At 52.4% G+C, this 21,454-nt stretch overlaps 1 protein-coding gene and 1 long non-coding RNA gene across 2 annotated transcripts; both read left to right on the top strand.

The window, feature by feature from the left end:
- The first annotated feature begins 947 nt into the window (after nt 1–947).
- FKBP6 (FKBP prolyl isomerase family member 6 (inactive)) lies at nt 948–20,828 on the top strand. Its single transcript, XM_082068194.1, has 8 exons — nt 948–1,178; nt 2,894–2,983; nt 3,394–3,596; nt 5,328–5,447; nt 6,050–6,244; nt 6,567–6,676; nt 9,727–9,817; nt 20,406–20,828. The coding sequence occupies exons 1-7, from the start codon at nt 1,022–1,024 to the stop codon at nt 9,803–9,805; spliced, it is 954 nt and encodes a 317-aa protein (XP_081924320.1). The 5' UTR covers nt 948–1,021; the 3' UTR covers nt 9,806–9,817; nt 20,406–20,828.
- On the top strand, nt 13,823–14,224 carry LOC309447744. Its single transcript, XR_014185666.1, has 3 exons — nt 13,823–13,886; nt 13,964–14,071; nt 14,113–14,224. It is a non-coding gene; the product is annotated as an uncharacterized lncRNA (long non-coding RNA).
- Nucleotides 20,829–21,454: the final 626 nt, after the last annotated feature.

Genomic DNA, 21,454 nt, shown 5'->3' with positions numbered 1-21,454 from the left:
CAGTCATTGTGGCAGGGGAAACGTTCTCACCAACACGTTTTCTCATCAACTAAAACTCTTGTTTGGTTGAAACAGTGTTTTCTTGTTGTTTGGAGAAAAACTCTTTCTTTTGGAAGGAAACTCCAAGCGCTGCCCCTGCAGCACAGGCCGGGGCAGCCGCGCGGTTTCGTGTGACTGTGCAAACAGTTGGTTTCTCGCGCCGTTGCTCCCAGTTCTTTGACTCGCAGCCAGCCCGTGGCTTCCCTCTCAGCATCGCCCGGGAAAGCTGGGATGTGGATGCTGCTCAGCCAGGAGGGTCCGGCCTTGAGCACCCCCGGGGGCTGCGGGTGGGGGAACAGGGACAGGCCGAGGGATCAGCCCAAGGGATCAGCCCAAGGGGTCGGGTCTCTGGGCCCACGAGGCTGCAGCACCGACTCCCTGCGGGTGGGAATGGCTGCGGGGATGTTCCCGCTCCACCCTCCGAGGGCCCCGTCCCCAGCCGCACCGCCCCGGGGCCGCAGGCTCTGCCGGGGGAGCGAGCCCAGGCCCGGCCCGCGGGCTCGGCGCTGGGGCCGCTGCTGCCCGGGGGGGAGAACGCGGCCCCGGCCTAGAAGCAGACACGCCTAGTGGACCCTCTGGGTGTGCCGGAGGGAAGCACTGCCCGCGGGGCCGCTCTCCCCGGGACCGGCAGCAGCCGCAGCGCCAACCCCGCCGCGCCCGCCCCGGCGCCACGGACTACACCCCCCAGCGTGCACTGCGAGTCCCGTGACGTGTCCATCACCCATTGGCCAATTGCTGCGCGGAGGCGTGCCCTCCCGACAGGAGCCAGCGCGTGGCTGTGAGGCAGCGTGTAGGGACGAGGTCGCTCTTCGGAGCGTGATTGGCTGAGGGCGCAGAGTGTGGCGGGCGGCGATTGGTGAAGAGGGCGAGGGGCGGGACGGGACGGGGCGCTGAGGCGATGGCGGGTGGCGGGAGCACCTGGGCTGGGCCCGAGGGGCGATGGGGACCGGCGGGACGGGGGCTGGCGGGACGGGGGCTGGTTATGTCCCCTCTGGCCGCGTCCCCTCCGCCTGCGTCCTCCCCGGCCTCGCTGGTGCGGGCCCGGGGCTTGCAGGACCTGAGTGGCGATGGAGGGGTGCGCAAGATGGAGCTGCGGCCCGGGCGCGGGCAGCCCGTGCCCCCGGGCGCCTCCGTGTCAGGTACCGCTGGGAGGGCAGCCCTGGGGGTTGCACTCTTCCTGTGGGGCAGCAGCTGGTCCCGCCCTGGCTTTCCCACCTCCCCAGGCCCGGTGGGGTCCAGCGAGCCCGGCATCGTGCCCCGAGCTCAGCTCTGGGGTCTGGAGCTCAGGACAGGCACCTTCTGCCCTGTGTGGTGGGGACAGGCCCGTGGGCCCCGCCAGGACCTGCCTCCTGAGCAACCTGCTTTATCAATGGCAGTTGTTACATTTGATCTGTAGGTAGCAGGACTAAGAAAGCCTACAATCCTTGGCAGCGTAGGCTGCGGTTGGGGTCTCGTGCTCCTCTGTGTCATTGAGGTCTCGGTGCCAGCTCCCCATTTTGGTCTGTGTGGCTGGGCCTGGCACGGGCACTGTGGAAACGGAGGGGACAGAACCTGCTCTGAAGGATTCCTGAGCCTCTAATGTTGACGTGCTCATGGGCAGCAAATCTGAAGGCATTGGACTTCAGTATGAAGTCAGAACAAGAACTTAAAAGTGCCTCTATTATCCAGTAGTAGGTTTTTCTGAGACTAGTCCCCCTTATCAGTCTTTTAGCAGCTGGGATACTCTGTTTAAGTTCTTGTGGCTGACAGATTAAATAAAAGGGCATCCTGACCTTGAGAACAGGGAGATTTCCAGGTCCCACCTGTGCTCCTAGCACAGAGGAGAAGTTTGAAGCTGAAAGGGGTTCCTGAAGCGCAAGGGCCTGGTGCCGTGTCAAGGGAAGCCCGTCGCAGTGGGGTTGCGAACTGAGTGAGAGCTGGAGTTACCCATGCAGCTCCCCAGGGAATAGCCAAGCCCAGAGGGGGACATTTCCCCCTTGGCTTTTCTTCCAAGGGCACCAACTTCGGTTGGGAAAGGCTTTGTTACATATTTCTGCAAATAACTGGGGCATTTTAATGTCTACAGCTACATTCCTGTTCTTAACAACACAAAAGCTCATCTCTTGATTACAAAGGGATCAGGACTGAAGCAGCTGTTTTATTTGGTGTTAAAGCACAATCATCATCACTTGGTTACTTGGATGTGAACAAGTTTTTGGTATAAAGATGAGGTAGTTTGTGCTGCCGCTGCTGTTCTGCAGCAGAAGGAAGAAAAGCAGGAGCCTGTGCCTCGAATCCTGGGGGCAGTTTTAGGCCCCTCAGGCCAAGAGAGACCTTGAGATGCTGGAGCAAGTTGAGAGAACGGAACGGAGCTGGTGAGGGGCTGGAGCACAAGTGTGATGGAGCGGCTGAGGGACCTGGGGGGTTCAGCTGGAGAACAGGAGCTGAGGGGAGACCTTCTGATCTCTGACCTGCCTGAAAGGAGCTTGGAGCCAGGGGGGGTCGGGCTCTGCTCCCCAGGAACAAGCACCAGGAGCAGAGGAAACGGCCTCAAGTTGCCCAGGGGAGGGTGAGGTTGGATGTGGGGAACAATTTCTTCCCCAAAGGGCTGTGGGGCATTGGAACAGGCTGCCCAGGGCAGTGCTGGAGTCACCATCCCTGGAGGGTTGGACAGGTGGAGATGAGGTTCTCAGGGACATGGTTTGGTGCCTGGGGTGTGTTAACAGTCAGACTCGATGATCTTGGAGGTCTTTTCCAACCAAAATGATTCTCTGATTCTATAAAACCAGTCCCCCATGTGCTTCCAGTGGTAATGTTACTAGGTATGAAATTAAACCCTTGCTTTCCTCCCCACTCCTTGCTTTGGGCCACACAGTGAAGTACTCCGGGTACCTGGAAAGGTGGGACAAGCCCTTCTGCACCAACTGCCACAGCAAGAGTCCTCGGCTGATGAAACTTGGAAAAGGTGGGTTTGAGCTGAAAAGTTTGTCCTGGGACTTGGGGTTCTGAAGGCCAGCCCATTAAGCTGTGTCAGTTTAAATGCTGTTTAGTATCTTTATGTTATTTGAAACCTTTCAAGCTTGCTAATGGAGACCTCAAGGGCCCTGCTGCCCACTGGTGCTGTTTGGTCCGGGACCGGTCGCCCTCTGCCCTCTTGGCATTGGCAGGAGCAGCAGCACCCGTGCTGCTCGCGGCACCGGCTGTTTGCCCCCGGCTCCAAACTGTCTTGTGGTTCCACAGCAGGCTGCCTTGATAGAATGCAGTATGAGCTCCTGAGGATTCTTCCTTCCAGGCTTTGGGAGAAATTGTTGTTTGGAGCGTGAGGGGGTTTCCAGATTTGTGATTCTCACAACCTTCTGCTTCTTGTTGCAACAGACATTACACTGTCCGGGCTGGAGATTGGGCTGCTGACGATGAAGACGGGAGAGGCAGCGAGATTTGTCTTCACGCCGCGTTATGCCTACGGGCAGCAGGGCTGCCCCCCCCTCATCCCCCCGAACGCCACGGTCGTCTTTGAAGTGGAGCTGCTGGACTTCCTGGACTCGGCTGAATCTGACACATTCTTTGAGTTGACTCCTGTGAGTTGCCTTAATAAGGTTTGAGACCTAAATCTGGAGGCTAAACCTTTCTTGCCTTTCCTTCCAGTTCCTGTTGCTTGTGTGTTACCTGCGTTCAGCTGAATTGCAGGTGCAGTTACCCAGAGCCTGGCTGCTGGCTCCGCTCCGACACAAACGTCCCTCTGTGTGTCCCCTGCGCAGGGGGAGCTGCGAGTGCTGCCTTTGTTTGCTCCCTTTGTTCCCTCCCTGTGCTGGAATTGGTTGAACAACTTCCAGTTACTTTTGGCTTTTCAAGAAACCTCTTGGTTTCACTAGAGGGCACCAGCTTCAAGGAATTTCTCTGAAGGAGCGGGAATGAGCTGGCCGGACAAAACCCTGTTCAGTCCACTGTGTTCAAGTGCACACACGCACCCACACCCCCCCCGTTTCTGCTTCTCGGCTGCTCTCCCAAGGGCTCCCTCGCTGTTTGCCCTCCTCCCTGGTTCCTGGTAATTCCCTTTCCATGGAGAGGGCTTTGGGCCGCGGCTGTGGGGCACAGGCAGCCTTGCTGCTGGGGCAGGCCCTGCTCACCCCCTCCTCCCTCCCCACAGACCCCTGCGAACAAACACACTTGTTACAAGGTGCTCACTCCCCCTTGTGCCGGTTCTCTGCCCTTTCTGGCTGAGTGAGCTCTCTGGGAGCTGATTCAAACTTGGGAACCCAGCAGAAAACCCATCCCTTCTGTCTTTTTTTTTTTTTTTTTTTTTTAATTTTTTTATTCCCGCTGGGGTTTATTTGTTTTGCTGGGTCCCCATCTTCTGTGGGTGTCAGGCTGGTCCCAGAGCTGCCCGGGGCAGCTCCCGCAGGTGATGCTGAGCCGTTAGAGCGGTGGAGCCTTTCGGTCAGCATCACCTTTTGTGCCAGCAACAGCCCTGGAGGTAACTGGCTGCTCTGGGCTGAGCAGGTGAGAGACTTGGGCAGGATTTAAAAACAAATGTCTGCTTTTTTCCTGCCCTGGAGTCAGTTTGAGTTCTCTGACCGGGCTGGTCGTGCTCTTCACCAGGAGTTACCCGCACAAGGACAGTGGCATCTTGCAACCTGGCTCAGGGAAGTGTCACATGTTGGTGGCCTGGCTGGACCCTGCTGGGGCCTCGGCTCCTGCTCTGTGAATAGAAGGGGACTGGCCAGGACTCTCTTGTTGAACTCTGTTATAAATGAAGACAAGTTTTTGAGCCAATCAATCAATTTTATTGAGCAAGTGAATTTAAAGCAAGCGGTAATTAGGCAAAATAGCGCTGGGTGACTGGGGGAACTCGGTTCCACCAACGGGCACCCCCTCCACTCTTCGTGGGTGCTTATATAAGTTTTACACGTGTTCATGCATTGGTTGATGCTGTTCGTGGGTGTCCAGCAGCTCTCCGGATTGGTGGACGGTGTTGCTGTGGGAGAATTTGCTGTGAAAAATGTTGCCTTTTGAGAAACCGGACACTGCTGGTTTTTGGCTTTGAGAAGCTGAGTCATTGGGGGGGGTGCTTGTCCTATTTGACCTTGCTGCCTTATCCAGGCATTCAGGCCTTGGTTTAACTGTCACTACAAGGTCCTACAAAACATAATCAAACTTGTACAAACACAGTTACTACTTACAACAATATGCATAATATAACTGAGTTCCACTCGATTTGTTCAACAATAACAATTTTGACCATTACTTATTACAAACTCTCTGCTTGTTTCCTTTTGTTTGAGCTGAACTTTATGTATTTCTTTATACAGGAGCAGCAGGATACATTTCCACTACAAAAGCTGTTGAAAGTGGCAGACACAGAGAGAAAGTTTGGCAACTACCTCTACCATAAGCAATGCTTCGAGGACGCCAAAGACAGATACAAAAGGGTGCGACAGCAGAAAAAAATGTGGTTTCCATTGTGAAAAGCTGTGAAAGCAGTGATTATTACGTGCTAGCTCACCATAACAATTTTGAGATCAAGTAACTTCATTATATTTTCCAGGCATAGTTTGATATTTAAGAACAGATCTTAAGCACCTGCTTTTGTGTGAGCAGCTGTGGTAAAGGGAGCAGGAGGAAGGTTGGCAGAAATAGGCAGAACCCTTTTCTGAGAGGGAAGAGAACATCACAGCACTGGGGAGACCGAACCTCAAATCCTGGGGGCAGTTTTGGGCCCCTCAGGCCAAGAGAGACCTTGAGGTGCTGGAGAGAGTTGAGAGAAGGGAACGGAGCTGGTGAGGGGCTGGAGCACAAGTGTGATGGAGCGGCTGAGGGACCTGGGGGGTTCAGCTGGAGAACAGGAGCTGAGGGGAGACCTTCTGATCTCTGACCTGCCTGAAAGGAGCTTGGAGCCAGGGGGGTCGGGCTCTGCTCCCCAGGAACAAGCGCCAGGAGCAGAGGAAACAGCCTCAAGTTGCGCCAGGGGAGGCTGAGGTTGGATCTGGGGAGAAGTTGTTGTGCGCTCATTTTCTTTCCCATCTCTGCTCAGGTGTTGTCCATCCTCGGTCGCAGCCCAGGCAGTGAGGCCGAGCGGTGTCAGATCGATGCCTCCAAGTTGCTGGTGCTGCTGAATCTCTCACTTATTTATTTGAAACTGGAACGTCCTGCGCGAGCTCTGGCATATGGGGAGAAGGCCTTGGAGATTGACCACAGGAATGCCAAAGCACTGTTCAGGTGTGGCCAGGTGGGCAAAATTAAATTCCTCTGGTAGCCACATCAAGGAATTACCCTGGTCTGACTGTGGAGAGCCTCAAATGAACCCAGGAGAGCCACTAAATCCTGGGTCAGGCCTCCTAAGCTGCTGCAGCAGTCGAGGTGATTTGTCTACATGTGACTTTTTGGAAAATCTGGCTCTCTGTAAATCTGTTACACAGATTTTTTTATGGGGGATTCCTGAGCTACCTGGATCTGCCTCTCAAATGGTTGTGCTTGCACACATTTCAGTCCTAAAAATGGTGAGGAGTCTGTATTTATCTTGCGACGTACCTGTCTTCTATCCCTGGCAGGCTTGTCTCTGCATGACAGAATACGAGAAAGCCCGGGATTTCCTGGCCAGAGCTCAACGTGTACAGCCGTTTAACCACGACATTAACAATGAGCTGAAAAAGTTGGAAAGGTGAGAGAACTCCTTTCCATCCCTGGGGAAGAGAGAGTGCTTAGGCTGGAAACAACCACTCAAAAGTATTGAAAAATGTGTAAAAAAGAAACAAAACACAGAACTATTGGGTCAGTAAATAACGTAGGAAAATGCAGAAGGTTTGAGTGTGGGGACGGCTGATGCAAATGTTCTGCAGATGCAGTGGTTATGGGTGATGGGTGAGAAGCGAGAGCACCCGCAGTTTCTCTGTTACGCTCCGTGTGAGCAGGTGGAGACAGGATCTGCTCAAATGCCTCAAAACCAATGAAATGCAGGGGGCTGGTGCTCAAGCCAGTAACGTTCTGGGTTAATCAGCATGATTTCCATTTCCTTTAAGATGTGGTGGTTAATTACAGCAGCTCTTCAGGACTGCAAGTGCTTTAGTGTATAGTGCTGTAGATACTAATATTGGTGAATTCCTTGCTGTCTCAGGGGCAGTAAGCGAGCAATCCTGAAAGCAAATGTTCCCTTGGCCCGCAGGCTGAGGATATACAGTCCTGCCAGCTTTAGTCGTACCCCAGCCCCACCAAAACACGCCTAATGCTGGTCTCTGCCCTCATTCTGCTCTCCCCTTGGAACGGGCAGAAGCACGAGCTGGTTCCCTAAAGGATGTGCTGTTCTACACTGTTCGTGGGTGCAGGAGGGGACGCAGTTCCCAGCTTCAGACCTCACCAAGCAGCCCCTGAATACAAACCCTCTTCTTCTGTGCGTCGCTGGTGGGTGTTTGCAAAAGGGTTTGTAGGGAGCAGTAACATCACTTCTCAGAGCAGCTGGTGTGGCTGGAAAAGCTGCTCTCGTGGGCCGAGTGCTTCACCGGGCTGCATTTGGATAGAGGGCTGACGTGGCGTGTCCTCTATATCCACGTCTTTAACACCACCAAGTCTGCAAACTATTACTTCTGAAGTACAAAGAACTTGAAAGTAGTATTAGCTGCTGATCTGGATATTGGAAATAAACCCCTTCTGTTCACCCTGATCTGCCTCTGGGATTGTAGCGACCAGCCTGTTAGTGAGTGCAAGTCGTTTCAAAAAGCTGGACCTGATTTGAAATCACTTATCTCTGGAACCACGAACCGCCCACGAATGAAGCTCTTGCAGTCCGTACGGCAGGTGAAGGGAACATAGTGTTTATAAAAAGGTTACTAAAACTTAGTAACTCATTAAGCGGTTTGTAAATGTTTGTGTAATTGTGACATGTTGGGTCCATCTTTTGAAACCTCCTGCTGATCTGGCTCATGAACTCTGGAGGTGTGGGGGGTGCCGGGGTCACTCGTGAAAGGTGCTAGAAGTCCTGATTCTAGAAGCCTCATGTGTTTCCATAGACTTGTTTGGAAGATGCTGGCAGGTGAAGCAGAAACCTTGCTCATAGCTGTGGGGCTGTGCTGCAGGACGGCACTGGCGTCACTTTGGGGGAGCAGTGGGCAGCGTGTTGGCTGCATGTACAGCTGACACGCGTGTCAATGAGCTGAGTATGCATCAAACCACCGTGGTCTTGGAGTTCTGCTTCCGTGCCAGTTAAAATTAGTGTCCTTTTTGCTTTCACTAGACAAGGAGAGGGATTAGTATGAAATAGATGAAGACAATGTTATCGAGTGTTGTTAATTACGCCATGCCTCAGTCTAGATCCTTTAATGGTGTCGAACTGCTTTGCCTGAGAAAACTCGTAATATGATCTGGCAAATGCTTCAGAAATGGAACATGAATCAAAATCGTGTTCTCAGAGGCTTTTCACTTCCTCACTGAGTACATTTGTACTCTGTCGGAAGGAATGTTGTGTGTTAATCAATTGGTTTGCTGTCTGAAACAAAACTTGGAAAAGCATCTGTTTCACAAGTGAACCAGGTTCTTGGCATAATTCGCTTCATTGCAGGGGAAAAAGAGGCAGAATCTGAGGTGAAGATTTTGTGGAATGCTTGTCTGGTCCCAGCTGTTTTGGTCTGGTTGGTGCAGATTCTGCTGCTGGATTTGGCATTTTTTATTCAAAGGTTTGCGTTGCATCAAATCCAGAACCAAACGGGCTTGTTCCAACATCTGGTACGAATCTGTGTCCACCGGTGTGGGGCTCTTGGATTTCCTGCTGCGGTGGCACGTGAGCGTACCATCCATGGCCTGGGTGGGCAGGACAGTTGTGGCAACATCTGTCTGAGACTTCACAGGACAGACTTGCTGTGCTGGGGTTGCACTGGCCGAAGCGCTGGGAAGTTCTGGAGGCAGCACTGGTGCTGGGGCCCTGAGAGAGCGTCAGCCAGTGCCTCACTTGGGCTCCTTCTGATGTGTTGCAGCAAAATCCTTTGCTTTTGGCCTTATTTGGTAGCAGATGCAGGAAGACTGACCCTGTGGGCAGCCACTGATCCCTGGGACGGTGCCGAAACTGAGTCACCTCTGGCTCAGGGATTCCTCACCGGTGAGAGCTCGTTGCTGGTGGGAGCACAGGGTGCAGAGTTCGCTGTGCTGGGGAAGCTGTGATTGAACCGGAGCAGCCTGGGCAGCGTTTGCCTTGTTCATGTGATGCTGGCAGGGAGGTGAGGATGGAGGATGAAGCATCTGCCCTGTCACCCTCATAGTCCGGACACTTGTCCCCTCCCTGTGCTCCACCCAGGTGCGCTGCCCAAGGTGGATATCCTGGGGAGAGCGCTTGGCCAATGGCTCCTGCTCGGAACTCACACAAGGAGCTGCACAAACCAGGAGACACCAAACTAGGCCACAGGCTACGGGCAGATGTTCATCTGCATCATCGCATGCTTAAAAAACACTGGTGTGGGAAGCTTCTGGTTACCGAAAGTCAAATATTCCGCTTGGCTAAGAGTCGCCAGTGGAGCTGAGACGCAAGGTCTGGGGATAAGGCACAACATTTCCAGCTCTGACAAGGCAGAAGGAAGGAATGGAGGAGCTGCCGCTTCGCTGTGAGCACACGCTTACGTTAGGTGGATGTATCTATCTAGAAAAAATAATACACATTTCTGGTTGTGGCACTACTGGCTGGGTGGACAGTCCCCAGCCCCTGACACTTTGCTGTGCTCTGCTTTGCAGCTGCTACAATGACTACATGGAAAAGGAGAAAGAAATGTGCTGCCGAATGTTTGCCTCCCTCAGGTCTTCTTCTGGCTAACCAGAAATAGAGGTAATCGAGTCGTGAAAAAGAACGAGGTCTCTCCAAACCTCTGTTGTGTCAAATGGTGTTTTCAAGTGGAGAACCTGCTTCTCAGCTGCATGAGAGGGGTTTCGAGGCAGAATAGCAGGTAATGGGGGTGGGGTAGGACAGGAGGTAAATTGATGGCAGGTGAATCGGCGCTGGTGTGGAACAGGAACTGAAACTGGTACCACTTGAATAAGTTTGGGTTTGTTGTTTCCTGCGCTGCTCATCCCAGCTACTCCTTGTCAGGGCCAGGGGGAGAAATAGCTGTGGAGTCTTGTTTCTCTGGCAATTAAAAGAAACAACAAAAAAATGATTCCTGTCAAACTTAAGAACTGGATTTCCTCTTCCCCTCTGGCGCTGCTGTCTGGAGCTGTTGGAATGCCTCACTTCAGAAAAACCTAAATATTTTATTTGTGGGGTTTTTTTTTAATATTAAAAAACCTGTTTGTATAGAAAATTTTCAAATAGATGTTTTGGACTCTTTAAAGCCTTAAATCTTCTAGCAAAATTGACGGGTTTATAAATGCACAAAGGCTCTTTGATCATGCTTTTTTTTTTTTTTTTTGTCAAAACCTTCGGGAGGGTTGAGGGGGAGTGGAAGTCTTGGCTGGTCTCTTGCCTCGGGGTAAACCCTGGGGAAGGAGCTGCGGAAAGTGACAGCAGCCGTCTGTCAGGACGCACCGGCAGCTCGGGGCTGTCACTTGGCTGCTGTTCCCTCTCAGGCGACACAGGCAGCGCCTCGTGCGCAGAAGAGCAGTGACGGCCTCGCCAGCAGCAGCAGCGCGGGTGCAGGTCGGTGTTTTAAGGTTGGGTCTTCTGTCGGTGCTTGTGAGGCCATTGGGGTGTTTTGAGGAACAGGTTTGATCGAATGACTGCTTCCTAAAGTAGCACAACCCTCCTCTGGCTGGACGTGCCTCCCTGCCAGAGCCTGCACCACAGTGCCCTGCTCTGAGCTGGGCTGAACGGCCCCGGAGTGCAGATTCTGCTGCTTTGGTTCAAATGATCCCATATTTTAGTGGGTATCTACCCCCAGGCAAGTACCTGTGAAAGCAGATTTAAAACTAAAATGAGGTTTTAGCCAGGGGGTCGGGCTCTGCTCCCCAGGAACAAGTGCCAGGAGCAGAGGAAACGGCCTCAAGTTGCGCCAGGGGAGGGTGAGGTTGGATCTGGGGAACAATTTCTTCCCCAAAGGGCTGTGGGGCATTGGAACAGGCTGCCCAGGGCAGTGCTGGAGTCACCATCCCTGGAGGGTTGGACAGACGGACATGAGGTTCTCAGGACATGGGGCAGTGCCAGGGGTGGGTTATGGTTGGACTCAATGATCATGAGGGTCTCTTCCAACCGAAATGATTCCATGATGTGCATTCTCATCAGCCTGTGCAGGAATTCTGTGGCCCCAGACTTGGTCAGGAGGCTCTGATTCTCCATTGGCTGAGTTTGAGACTCACAGTTTGGAAGCTGCAGGACCTGATCTTGTGTCTGACAGTGGTACACGGCAGTGCCGGACTGGGGCAGCTTCTCGTGTCCATCAGCTGGTCCTGCTTTGTGTTGGGAACTCCAAATGAACGTGCTGATGAGCTGGGTCACCAGCCAGGTCCTACCAGGGAGGTGTCACAGCCCCAACCTGACAGTGTTCAAGAAGAGACTGGACAGTGTCCTCAGACACACGGGGTGACCTGTGGGGTCACTGTCCTGTCCTGTCCCTGTGCAGGGACAGGAGCTGGACTCCATGATCTTGGTGGGTCCTTCCAGCTCAGGACATTCTGTGGTTCTGGGTCCTCCACTGGTGAGGCTGTGTGGCCTCTTTTTTCCCAAAAAGCAGCTGGCAGAGATGCTGATGGTGTAATGGCACAAAGCCGTTGTTGTGAGTAAAACAGTGACTTATGTTAGTGGAGGCTGAGGAGTGCGAAGGGGAAGGGAAAAAGACAAACCTCTGCTGGGGACAAGTGTGACGATGGGGCTGAGCTGCTCCTCGGGCTCCTTCCCATGCAAATGTAGCAGTGCCCTCTGGGAGCTCTCCTGCCTGGCACAGCTGACGGACAGCTGTCAGTCAGCCTGATTTCTCACCTTCTTTGAAGCCGATTTTAGTTACAATATTTACAAAAAGACCCTATGTCTTCCAGACACACGTAACTCACTGAGACCAACACAGAATCTCCTGTTAATTCAGGGCAAGAACGGCCTCTGTTTGGCGGAGGCTCTCGCAGGGCAGGGCCTCGTGCGAGCTGGCGCTGGGTTTGCTGCTGCGTCTTGCTTCAAAACTTCATTATGTCTTCGTAGAGGAGCAAAGCGGCTCTAGTTGGAGGTCCTGCTTGCTATCGAAGGCACCACTCATTACTCTGACTTGAGGTGGAACATTCTTTGGTGTTTTCTGACAGCTTTGTGTGAGTTCAGTTTAGGTTTGGGCGTTTGGCTGGTCGATGGCCTGTGAACAGCACCTGTGGCTCATGTTGCAGGATCCAGTGGAATCACAACAGTTGAGAACCTCCCTTGGCAGCAGCTGCAGGTGCTGGGTGAGCTGGGACCTGGCTCGTTACCCAGTTTATCAGTTAAAGCCTCGGAGCTGCAGTTGTGGCATTTTCTCCCCCAGCACACTGCTGTGCCCATCAGAGCTCATCGGGGGGGTTTGCTGGGCCCTCTGAGTTCTGCAGAGGTCACTCCATTACAGGGACAAATGCTTCATTCCTCTGTACCAAATAATCCAGGGCTGTGTTGTATGTTTTGCGTAACGACACTCAAACCCAGACACACTTGGGTATCTTCATTCTGCCCAGTGTTCCTCTGTCCCTTTCGCTGTAGAATCCAGTTCCTCTAATTGCCACAGACAAGATCGTTTTCAGAACACACTTTCTTCCTTTTTTTAAGAGTTTCAGGTCAGAACAGATCTTCTCTTTGGTGAAATGCCGGGCCACTTGTGATGCTTCCTGGAGGATTTCAGAAATACTCGGAGAAATAGAAGCACAAACACTTTGCAAGGAGCTGCAGCACAAGGGATTTAACAAACACAGTGGTTTGGGTCTCAGGCTTGTCCCTCTTTGGATTATTCATCTGTGTCTGCACACCTTGTGTGGTGCAGCACATGTCGAGCGGGGTTACCTGGGACACATGCAGATCAAAGTCCCCCTGGGTGTCCCCGACCTGCAGGATGGACGGGGGAAGTGGGGACAGAACTTCTCATCATTGTGTTGCTGTGGTCCTTCCCAATCAAGGGAACTTGATCCTGAGGGGTGGGGAAGAATTCCCTGGAAGTGTCTGGATTCTAGTAAAGGGTTTTTGGTGATAATTTCACTCCAGACAGATGAGTCTCTGAGTTGTTGGTGTGTTGTATTTTGTTGGTTTGGTTTTTTTTTGTTTGTTTGTTTGTTTTTGTTTTTTTAATTACAGGTGGGCCAAAAGCTTGTCTCTGCTGGGTATGAGCTCAGTACACAGGAGAAGCAGTCTCGGTAGTGGAGAGCATGCAGGGAAGTGCTCCAGGGAAAACAAACAATGCTGAAATTACAGCAAGAAACTCTGAGGTCAAGCCTGAGATGGCTACAAACAGCAGGGTCTGGCAATTCTGAAGCCATTAATTGCTGAGAGTTGGGTGCAGAACTGGGGCTGTGTCACCAGGTAGAAGTGACTATAATTGGGCTTAAAATCAGCAGCAGCTGCCAGTTAAACTGACCTAATAAGCTGAAAGAGACTTGCAAATAAAGGGAGCAGAATGTACGTAACGCAGTCAGAGCTCCTGCCTTGGGAAGTCTCCAGACTTGGAGTAAACAGCAACTTGTTCCTTCCCCTCCTGCTCTCCCTTATTACTGAGCAGATCTGAAATGTGCCTCCTGCTGATGCTGTCCCTCCCCACCGCGAAAAGCTCAACAACACAGAACCGGCAATTTCACTTTGCCTTTTGAGTATGCAAATTATTGTCCCACCGAGACGTCCTGTGCTGTGCAGGAAATTGTTAAGTATCTGCTTTATGCGGAGCATCGCTGGAGCGAGTGGGAGGGCTTGAAGGATGGCTTAATTAAGCATTCTCCTTGCTAAGCACAGGAAGGAGAAAAGCTTTAATAAGGTGGCTCAGTTGTCTTTTTTTGGTTTGTTTTGGTTTTGCTCCAGCTCTCCCCTCTTCCAGCATCTTTCTGTTTCCAGAGCAGCTCTGCAGCCCATGCCGGTGCCGGTACCTGTCACACGGCTCCGGAGGGCGAGTGGGCTCTGGTCTCTTCATCAGCCAGCAGAGGAGAAGCTGCTGTGGTGTCCGTGGCCAGGGCTGCCTGGGACACGTGTGCCCGGGACACCAGGCTCCCAGTTGGTTACACCACGGGGACACATCTGACCTAACGATGGTGTGCAGGGAACTGCGGACAGGGAACGGAGGGCAGTGCGGTGTGTTCATGTGCCTGGTGGAAAAGGACCTGGGGGTGTTGGTGACAGCCGCTGAACATGGGCCAGTGTGTGCCCAGGTGGCCAGAAAGGCCACGAACATCCTGGCTGGTACAGCACTGGTGTGGCCAGCAGGCCCAGGACAGTGACCGTCCCTGTGCTGGGACCTGGGGAGGCCAAACCTCGAATCCTGGGGGCAGTTTTGGGCCCCTCACACCAAGAAAGGCCTTGAGGTGCTGGAGCGAGTTGAGAGAAGGGAATGGAGCTGGTGAGGGGCTGGAGCACAAGTGTGATGGGAGCGGCTGAGGGAGCTGGGGGGTTCAGCTGGAGAACAGGAGCTGAGCGGAGACCTTCTGATCTCTGAACTGCCTGAAAGGAGCTTGGAGCCAGGGGGGTCGGGCTCTGCTCCCCAGGAACAAGCGCCAGGAGCAGAGGAAACGGCCTCAAGTTGCGCCAGGGGAGGGTGAGGTTGGATGTGGGGAACAATTTCTTCCCCAAAGGGCTGTGGGGCATTGGAACAGGCTGCCCAGGGCAGTGCTGGAGTCACCATCCCTGGAGGGTTGGACAGACGGACATGAGGTTCTCAGGACATGGGGCAGTGCCAGGGGTGGGTTATGGTTGGACTCGATGATCTTGAGGGGCTTTTCCAATCAAAATGATTCTATGATTCAACACACAGTTTGGAAGAAAAAAACCCTTGGATGATGGTGGTTTGAACAGTGCCCTGGTACCTGATTTTTTTTTTTTTTTTTTTTGGGGGGGGGCGGGCGGGCATTCCATGTTTTGGTTTGATTTTGTTTGTTTGTTTTGTTGGGGCTTTTTTACTTATTCCACAGTCTCTGCTTTGTTCAAATGAAACTGCGAACTGTTAATGACCTGGTACCCTGGGCTGCAGGGCAGATGTTCTCCAGATTGCAAGGGGTGCTGGCGCTGGTCAGGGGCTGGTGAGCCCGGCTGGGGTGAGCGGTGAAGCGCTGACACACTGTGCCATGTTTAAAATGCTCTAACTGGGCATGTTGGTGGCTGTGACATGGAGCGGCTGGCGGGGGTCGGAGGCTGCGTTGCTGCTTGGGCAGCACCACGGTGCCCGTTGCTGTGTTTGACATCATGGCAAGAGCGCTTTGCCGAAAGATGGTGTTTGTGGCTGGCAGCATTGAGGGTCAGGGGACGGCGGCGGTGGCTTCGGGGAGCGGGGCTTTGGGAAGAGCGTGGTGCTCCAGACGCAGGGGCTGTCCTGGCACTGCTGTCAGCTGGTTTGCAGAATCGCAGAGTTATTTCCAGTAAGGGTGGGCATGACCTTCATGTGCCGCTCCCCCTGCCCACCCTGCTTTATCGGGGACCTGTTGATTTGCCAGAATGCTGAGCATTATTGCCATGAGAGTTATCTGAGCTCTTGAAGGGCCGGGAGTTGCCGCGAGGATCAGTTGCAGCCCAGACTTGCTGGCTGAAGTTCTTTCAGAGTCAGAAGTGCGTGTTGAAGAGTTCATCCTTCCTTTCACCTTCCCATAATTGTCCCTCTTGTGAGACCTCTTGCTCTTTGAACAAGTTGTTTTGTCGCTCTGTCTGGGTGCTGTTTTAAGGGAATTCTTTTTTTTAGACATGCTTGGGAAAGAGCTCTGCGTTCTGTTTCTCCTTTTTGCTTTGGGTATCCTTGTCCTATCACAGATCTGAGCAGACCTGACAGATCCCTCTTCCATCACCTCAGGTTCAGGATGGTGCTGCATGTCATCAGTATTCAGGGTCTTTTGAGTCGAGACTTGTTAAAGATCTCTGGAGAATTCCTCCTGCCACTGAGCTGTCTGTCGAGCGCACAGACAGCGCTTCAAACTCGCTGTGGATCCTTCGCGGAGCTGAGCATTGTGACAAATTGACTTGCAAGAGAAAACCCAACACGTCCTGAGAAAAAAGCCTGTAAGAGCAGATCTTGAGATGGCACTGGAAGTTCATACAGCTTGGTTATATAGACGAGGAACAGCGCATCTGCTCCTCGCACCTTCTCCTGTGAACCTGGATGCATGGTGCGGCTGGAGCCTGTTCAAGCTGTTGGCTGTGGGGAGTCTCTGCGTGTTTGGGTGCTGTCGCACTCTGAAGATGGTGTCACGGTTGTCTTGACCATAAAAGTGCATCCACTTGAAGCTCTAACAGCCGGACATCCCCAAACAACACGCTAGAGAGAGAACCGAGGGTGTGGCTGATGGCAGAATCACTTCTGCAGAGAGCAGATAAGTGGTACCCTAATGCGGTGATTATCTGCGCTCGGAGATGGGCCCCCAGGCTGGCGACACCGCGTATTCCCTCTGGTAATTGTCCAGATAAAACCCTGACAGCCTGGCGGTGCAAATAGCTGTTCCTTCCCCTCGCAGCGGGCGGGTTGCCCAGCACATCTTGCCATCAGGGCTGATGTTGCCCCGGCTGCCGCTGGGTTTTCTTCTTGCTGCTCAGGAGCACTGAGCCTGTTAGGAACCTCTGGTGGGTCTGTGTGGTTTCAGGAGGAGCTGGTTCCCCTCCCAGTAGCTGTGGTTTTTCTCCAGGCTGTTCCAGAGTGGTGGTTCCTTTTGGGCTTGTTGAGGTTTGAGTGAAGAGCATTTCTCGGGCAATTGCCACTCAAGGTTTGAGCTGATCCGCACTCCAGACGTCTGCACCTAACATCTGCATTTCCAGTGTGCTCGTGTGACACAGGATGGGCTGGATCCTTCTGGCTACCAACTCAAAACTTCCCTTCTTTCCACAGTGAAAGCCCCATGAACAGAAGTGCTGAAGAGCAAGTCTGGTGTCTCCCACACAGACACGTGGAGGCTGCGTTTCCATGGACGTCTCCCAGAGGCGTTTCCCTGGGTGCAGGAACCAGCCCGGCCTTCAGGCCTCTCTGCAAAGCTGCTGACTTGGTTGCTTCTCTCAGGCTCTCACGGGGTGATGTCAGGGCCACGCTGCTGCTCAGAGCGCGGGTGAGGTGCGAGCAGAGCGGGCAGAGCTGGGTTTGCAGTGCACGCATCTTCCTTTCGAGTTTCCTCCCGCTTTGGCGAAAATCTTCCCTGCGGCATTTGGTGCCTGCGTGATGCTTCCCCACAGCCCTGCGAGATGGAGCCAGGGACGGGGGAGCTGGGGAAGAGCAGTTCTTTTTGCAAGAAAGCAGCTTTAACAAATTTTAAACCCTTAGTTAAGCATTAACTGTTAATTATAGCTTTAATGCAGAGTAAAGGTGACTGTGAATATAAACGACCTGTGACCTGGCATGTTGCTTACTGTAAATTGATGCTCGACCGCCTTGTCTTTCTGAAGCACGAATTAAAATAGCTGGTACCAACAGACTTGTGTCGGAACATCAAAGCGAGCGTGTGCCGGGCGGGTTTGCGTGGCTGAGTCGCTGCCAACCTGCTGTTAAGGGAAGGAAGCAAACATTGGAGCGGAGCCGTGGTTGGAGCGCGCCGTTCTACCTGCAGGAGCAGAAACGCTTTGAACATCATCCAGCTCTGCGTCTGGAGGGCCGTGGGCTTCCCCTCCGCTTCGCTTTTGATTGTGTAGCCATTAGGTGGAAATGAAAGAGATGAACTGATCAAACACTCCTTGAAATGGCTTTAGGGTTTCAGTTTGAATATTTTTTTTAATTAGCTCCGTGTAAAGACTTTATTACTTCAAATAGCAGCCGTGAAACCAGAAGACTCGCAGTTTGATCCTTTGTTTTTATGGTGCGCAAGAAGTTTCAGTAGCTGTAGGTTTTATACCCAGATAGACACCCCAAACCACCACTAACAGCCAGTGGAAACATCAGGTGATTATCTTTTAAGGATTATCTTTTAAGTATGCCTATCAGGGACACATAAAAGAAAGTGCTGCACGAGGATGATATTAGACTGACAAGTGGCAGAGTAAAGTCAGCTGCATTTTAACAGGAGCAAAGACGCTTTTCTCTGATAATGTGCAGGAGCTGCAGCACAAGTATAATGACTTTCTTTTTTATTTTTCCCACCACAGAAGCCTTTCTTTCCTTGTCCTGGTTGCTAGAACTTTACGCTGTGAGCTGGAGAAATGATTGAAGTGTTTCTATCTCTCATTCATTTCCAAAGAGAAGAGATGAGCTGAAGTGTTCTCCAGTAGTTTTCCTACTTCTAAGCTCCCTCTCCTCCTCCTGGTTGGGGGAGATACCAGAAAGCACAGAGTGTGGATATCTCATGTTACAATGAACCCCATGAGCCCCCAGTTTTGGAAGGTTTGGCAGTAAAAGGTGGCCGGAATGAGCCTGTAAGGTGGGCTTTTGTCTGGGTGAGCCAGGGCAGTGACTGTGCTGACTTGTTACTGTGAATCCCAGTTTGTGCTGGGCTCTGCTGGTGTTTCTGGCAAGCTTTAAGCTGCTCGACTATTTTGTGCTTTTATTAGCCCAAACTTTAAGTTGGGGACAGCCCTTGAGCGAGGCCCATTGTCCCCATTCAGGCTTTTCTGGCAGGGAGGCACTTGTCACGGGTTCCGTGTGGCTCCGAGCGTATCAACTGAATGGAACCGGCTTCTTCGGGTCACGGGAGGAAGATGAATGATCTTCACAGCTCACCCTGTGCTGGGAGCTGGGACTAGAGACCTGGTGTTCTCACAGCCCTAATTATCCTGTGGTGCCTTTCAAGGATATCTAATGAATGAGGTGTGTATTTTGAGCCTCATGTGATCCTTCATCTTTGCATCCTTTAGTCTGTAAAGCATCTGTTTTCCTGACAATTACTGCTTTTTTTTCCCTCCTGCTTAGCAGCCTGTAAGCCGATATCCTCTGAGGAGCAGGATTCCCCATTCGCTACTGGTAATTTGATTTACATTTGCTGAGCGAGCTGCAGTGGCTACAGCTGCTGCAGGAGCAGCAGAGATCCATTTGGGCTCCTGTTGTTCTTAAGCTGAGGGAAGATGGGTCTGTTCTGAATTGTGATTCTCAGGACTTGTGTGGGAGGCAGATAATGGGTTGTCTTGTGGAAAGATTTCCAAGGATTCTTCTGGGTTTCTTTGTATAATTTTATTCCTCCTGTTGTTCTGTGGATGACAAAAGGAGGCAGCTGATTTCTCACTTCTCAACAGTGTTTTGGTACCATCTGAACCCAACAAATCAGGGAAAATACCCCTCGTGGCCGCGTCTCAGAGGTGCCAGTTGCAGCAGCATCGTGAGCAGCAGAAAGTTGGGATAACGGGCACATCAGAAAGCACTGTGGATGTGTGTCCAGTGGGCATTTATCACGGGTGCTTGATGGCTCTGGGGACAAGAGGGACCTCCACGTTCCATTGTGTGCGCCGCAGATCTTGCGGGGTTTGACCAGCACTTGAAAGCCAACTGGAGCGGGTCGTGGGGCTGGGGGGCAGGTTCTATGGGCACAGAGGCAGAGCAGGGCTGGGAGAGGAGCAGCAGGAGGACACCTGGAACCGTAGCCATGTAGAAGGTGAGGCAGGCGACCCGAGTCCTGATCAGTGACCCGAGAGGTTCCCCTTTGAAATGCAGAGGGGAAAAGAAAAATCCCAGCTCAGAAACAGGTCTGGGTTGTATCTAGAGGCAACTGACCCCATGCTGAGATGCTGGATCCCTTGAGTGACCCTCAAGAGCTGCGGGGACGGGGCTCCAGATAAGAGAAAGAGGCTTCACTGGGCACTGACCCCCCCACCTTCCCAGTGTGTTCCAGGACCTCAGGGCTGGTGAGGACCCGGCTGCGAGTGGGAGCGAAGGGGATGGGGGAGCAAACAAGAACCAGGTGCTGGGAGGATTTTGTGACCCATGGCCAGTGTCGCCGTGGGGTGTCCCTATGACCAGAAAGGACTGCGGGTGAGGGGGAAAGGTGGGAGGAACTAAAAATGGTGAGAAGCAATAGAAATCCCAGGAGTGTGGTGAAGCTTCTAGAAGACACAGGACTTGTCTCCTGAAGGCCAAGAGTGAGTGTCGGGCTCCGGGTTCCCCAGTGACGCTGTGCAGGGGGAGGTGGCCCCGGGGTGCTCTCAGGGCTCCTCAGAGGTGCACTTGGTAGTCTGGAGTTCTTGTCACTTAATACTCAGTTTCCTCACGTTCTGATGTGAAGAAGTTGAAGGAATTTGTGGGGATTTCACTGCACCCATTCTACTTGTGCTAATCCACAGAAACTCTGGGTGTTTCTTTCAGGAGCGCTGCAGTAACAACTGACCTTTTATGCTAAAATGGAATAAAATGTGCAGGTGGTCCCTGCAGGAACACTGACTGCGGTGTTTTGTTATCCAGGGCCTCCCGGCGGATGAGGAGACCCGGCACACGGGGATCTCTGCATCGCAGCTGTGCTCCGGGAGCACCGTCGTGTTTTGGAGCGTGACCTGGAGGTTCTGCGTTCACACACAACCTGTTTTTCCCGTGGTTGGTATGGTTTGCTGTATTCTGAGGCTGTTTCCAGAAGAACGAGCCGTGCTGTGTGCAGAAGGGGCAGTGCCGTCTCTTCTCCCTCGCACGTTCCTCTTCCCGGACACCCCGCAGGCGCTGGGCTGCTTTAGGGAACCTGCAAGTGGCAGCAGGATGCTGTGAAGTTTTGTGCTGTTTATACAGGTTGTTCTTTAAAACGATTATGTTTGATATTGTTTTTGTTCTGAGAAAATAAACCAAAGTGAGAACTCAGGCTGGCAGGACTTGTGCCAGTTTATTGTGCAAGAGTGATTAATGTCTCTTCTTTCAGTGTAAGGAGCTGGAATTTGGAGAGAGGGTCTGGTCCGTTGCTGTGTTCCTGGCTCCCTTCTTGGGCAGCAGCCTGTTACGCGCTTTGTTTTGGCTGAATGTTCATGTGAATGTTGATACTAAACTTCAAATTACTTAAGAGCAGCAGCTTTATCTCTTACAAATGTTGCCAACTCCTCTACCTTTGATTAAGTCTCTTTCCTTTTGGAGCAGAACCCGCTGGGTCCTCCCCACATCTCTCTGAACGTGGCCTTTGTGGTGTGGCTGGGATTTAATAAAAGCAAAACCAAATCCTGCTTAGTGAGGGTGGCAGGTAAATGCAGAACCAGCAAGGAGGAGAAACCTGTTAACATAAAATATCTTCATGGTATTTACCCTGCCCATGTTTGGATAGTTTGGAAGGATAATGTCTTCTAACCATGGTTTGGTGCCTTGTTGCCTGTGGTCACCGTGCGATCCTGTGCCAGGAGAGAAATGTCTGAATCATTCCTGTTCTGCCAGTGTCTTTATGGCTTTTGGATTCCTCCCCACCACGTCCTGATGGTGTTCAAAATAAAATGCCCTCGCCCTGGGATGTCAAGAAGAGGAGAGAGAGAAAACAAAAGGCG

This window comes from Streptopelia decaocto, assembly GCF_964273445.1.
Source record: "Streptopelia decaocto genome assembly, chromosome: 18".
Classification (NCBI taxonomy): Eukaryota; Metazoa; Chordata; class Aves; order Columbiformes; family Columbidae; genus Streptopelia; species Streptopelia decaocto.
The sequence above is the reverse complement of the archived record's forward strand: the minus strand, read 5'-3'. Positions and strand labels throughout refer to the sequence as shown.

Bases quoted from the DNA above. Each gene is read 5' to 3' on its own strand.
- FKBP6 (XM_082068194.1), top strand. From the start codon at position 1,022: ATGTCCCCTCTGGCCGCGTCCCCTCCGCCTGCGTCCTCCCCGGCCTCG. The intron at 3,597-5,327 runs GTGAGTTGCCTT...TTCTTTATACAG, and splicing joins CATTCTTTGAGTTGACTCCT to GAGCAGCAGGATACATTTCC. The intron at 6,245-6,566 runs GTGGGCAAAATT...TATCCCTGGCAG, and splicing joins CACTGTTCAGGTGTGGCCAG to GCTTGTCTCTGCATGACAGA.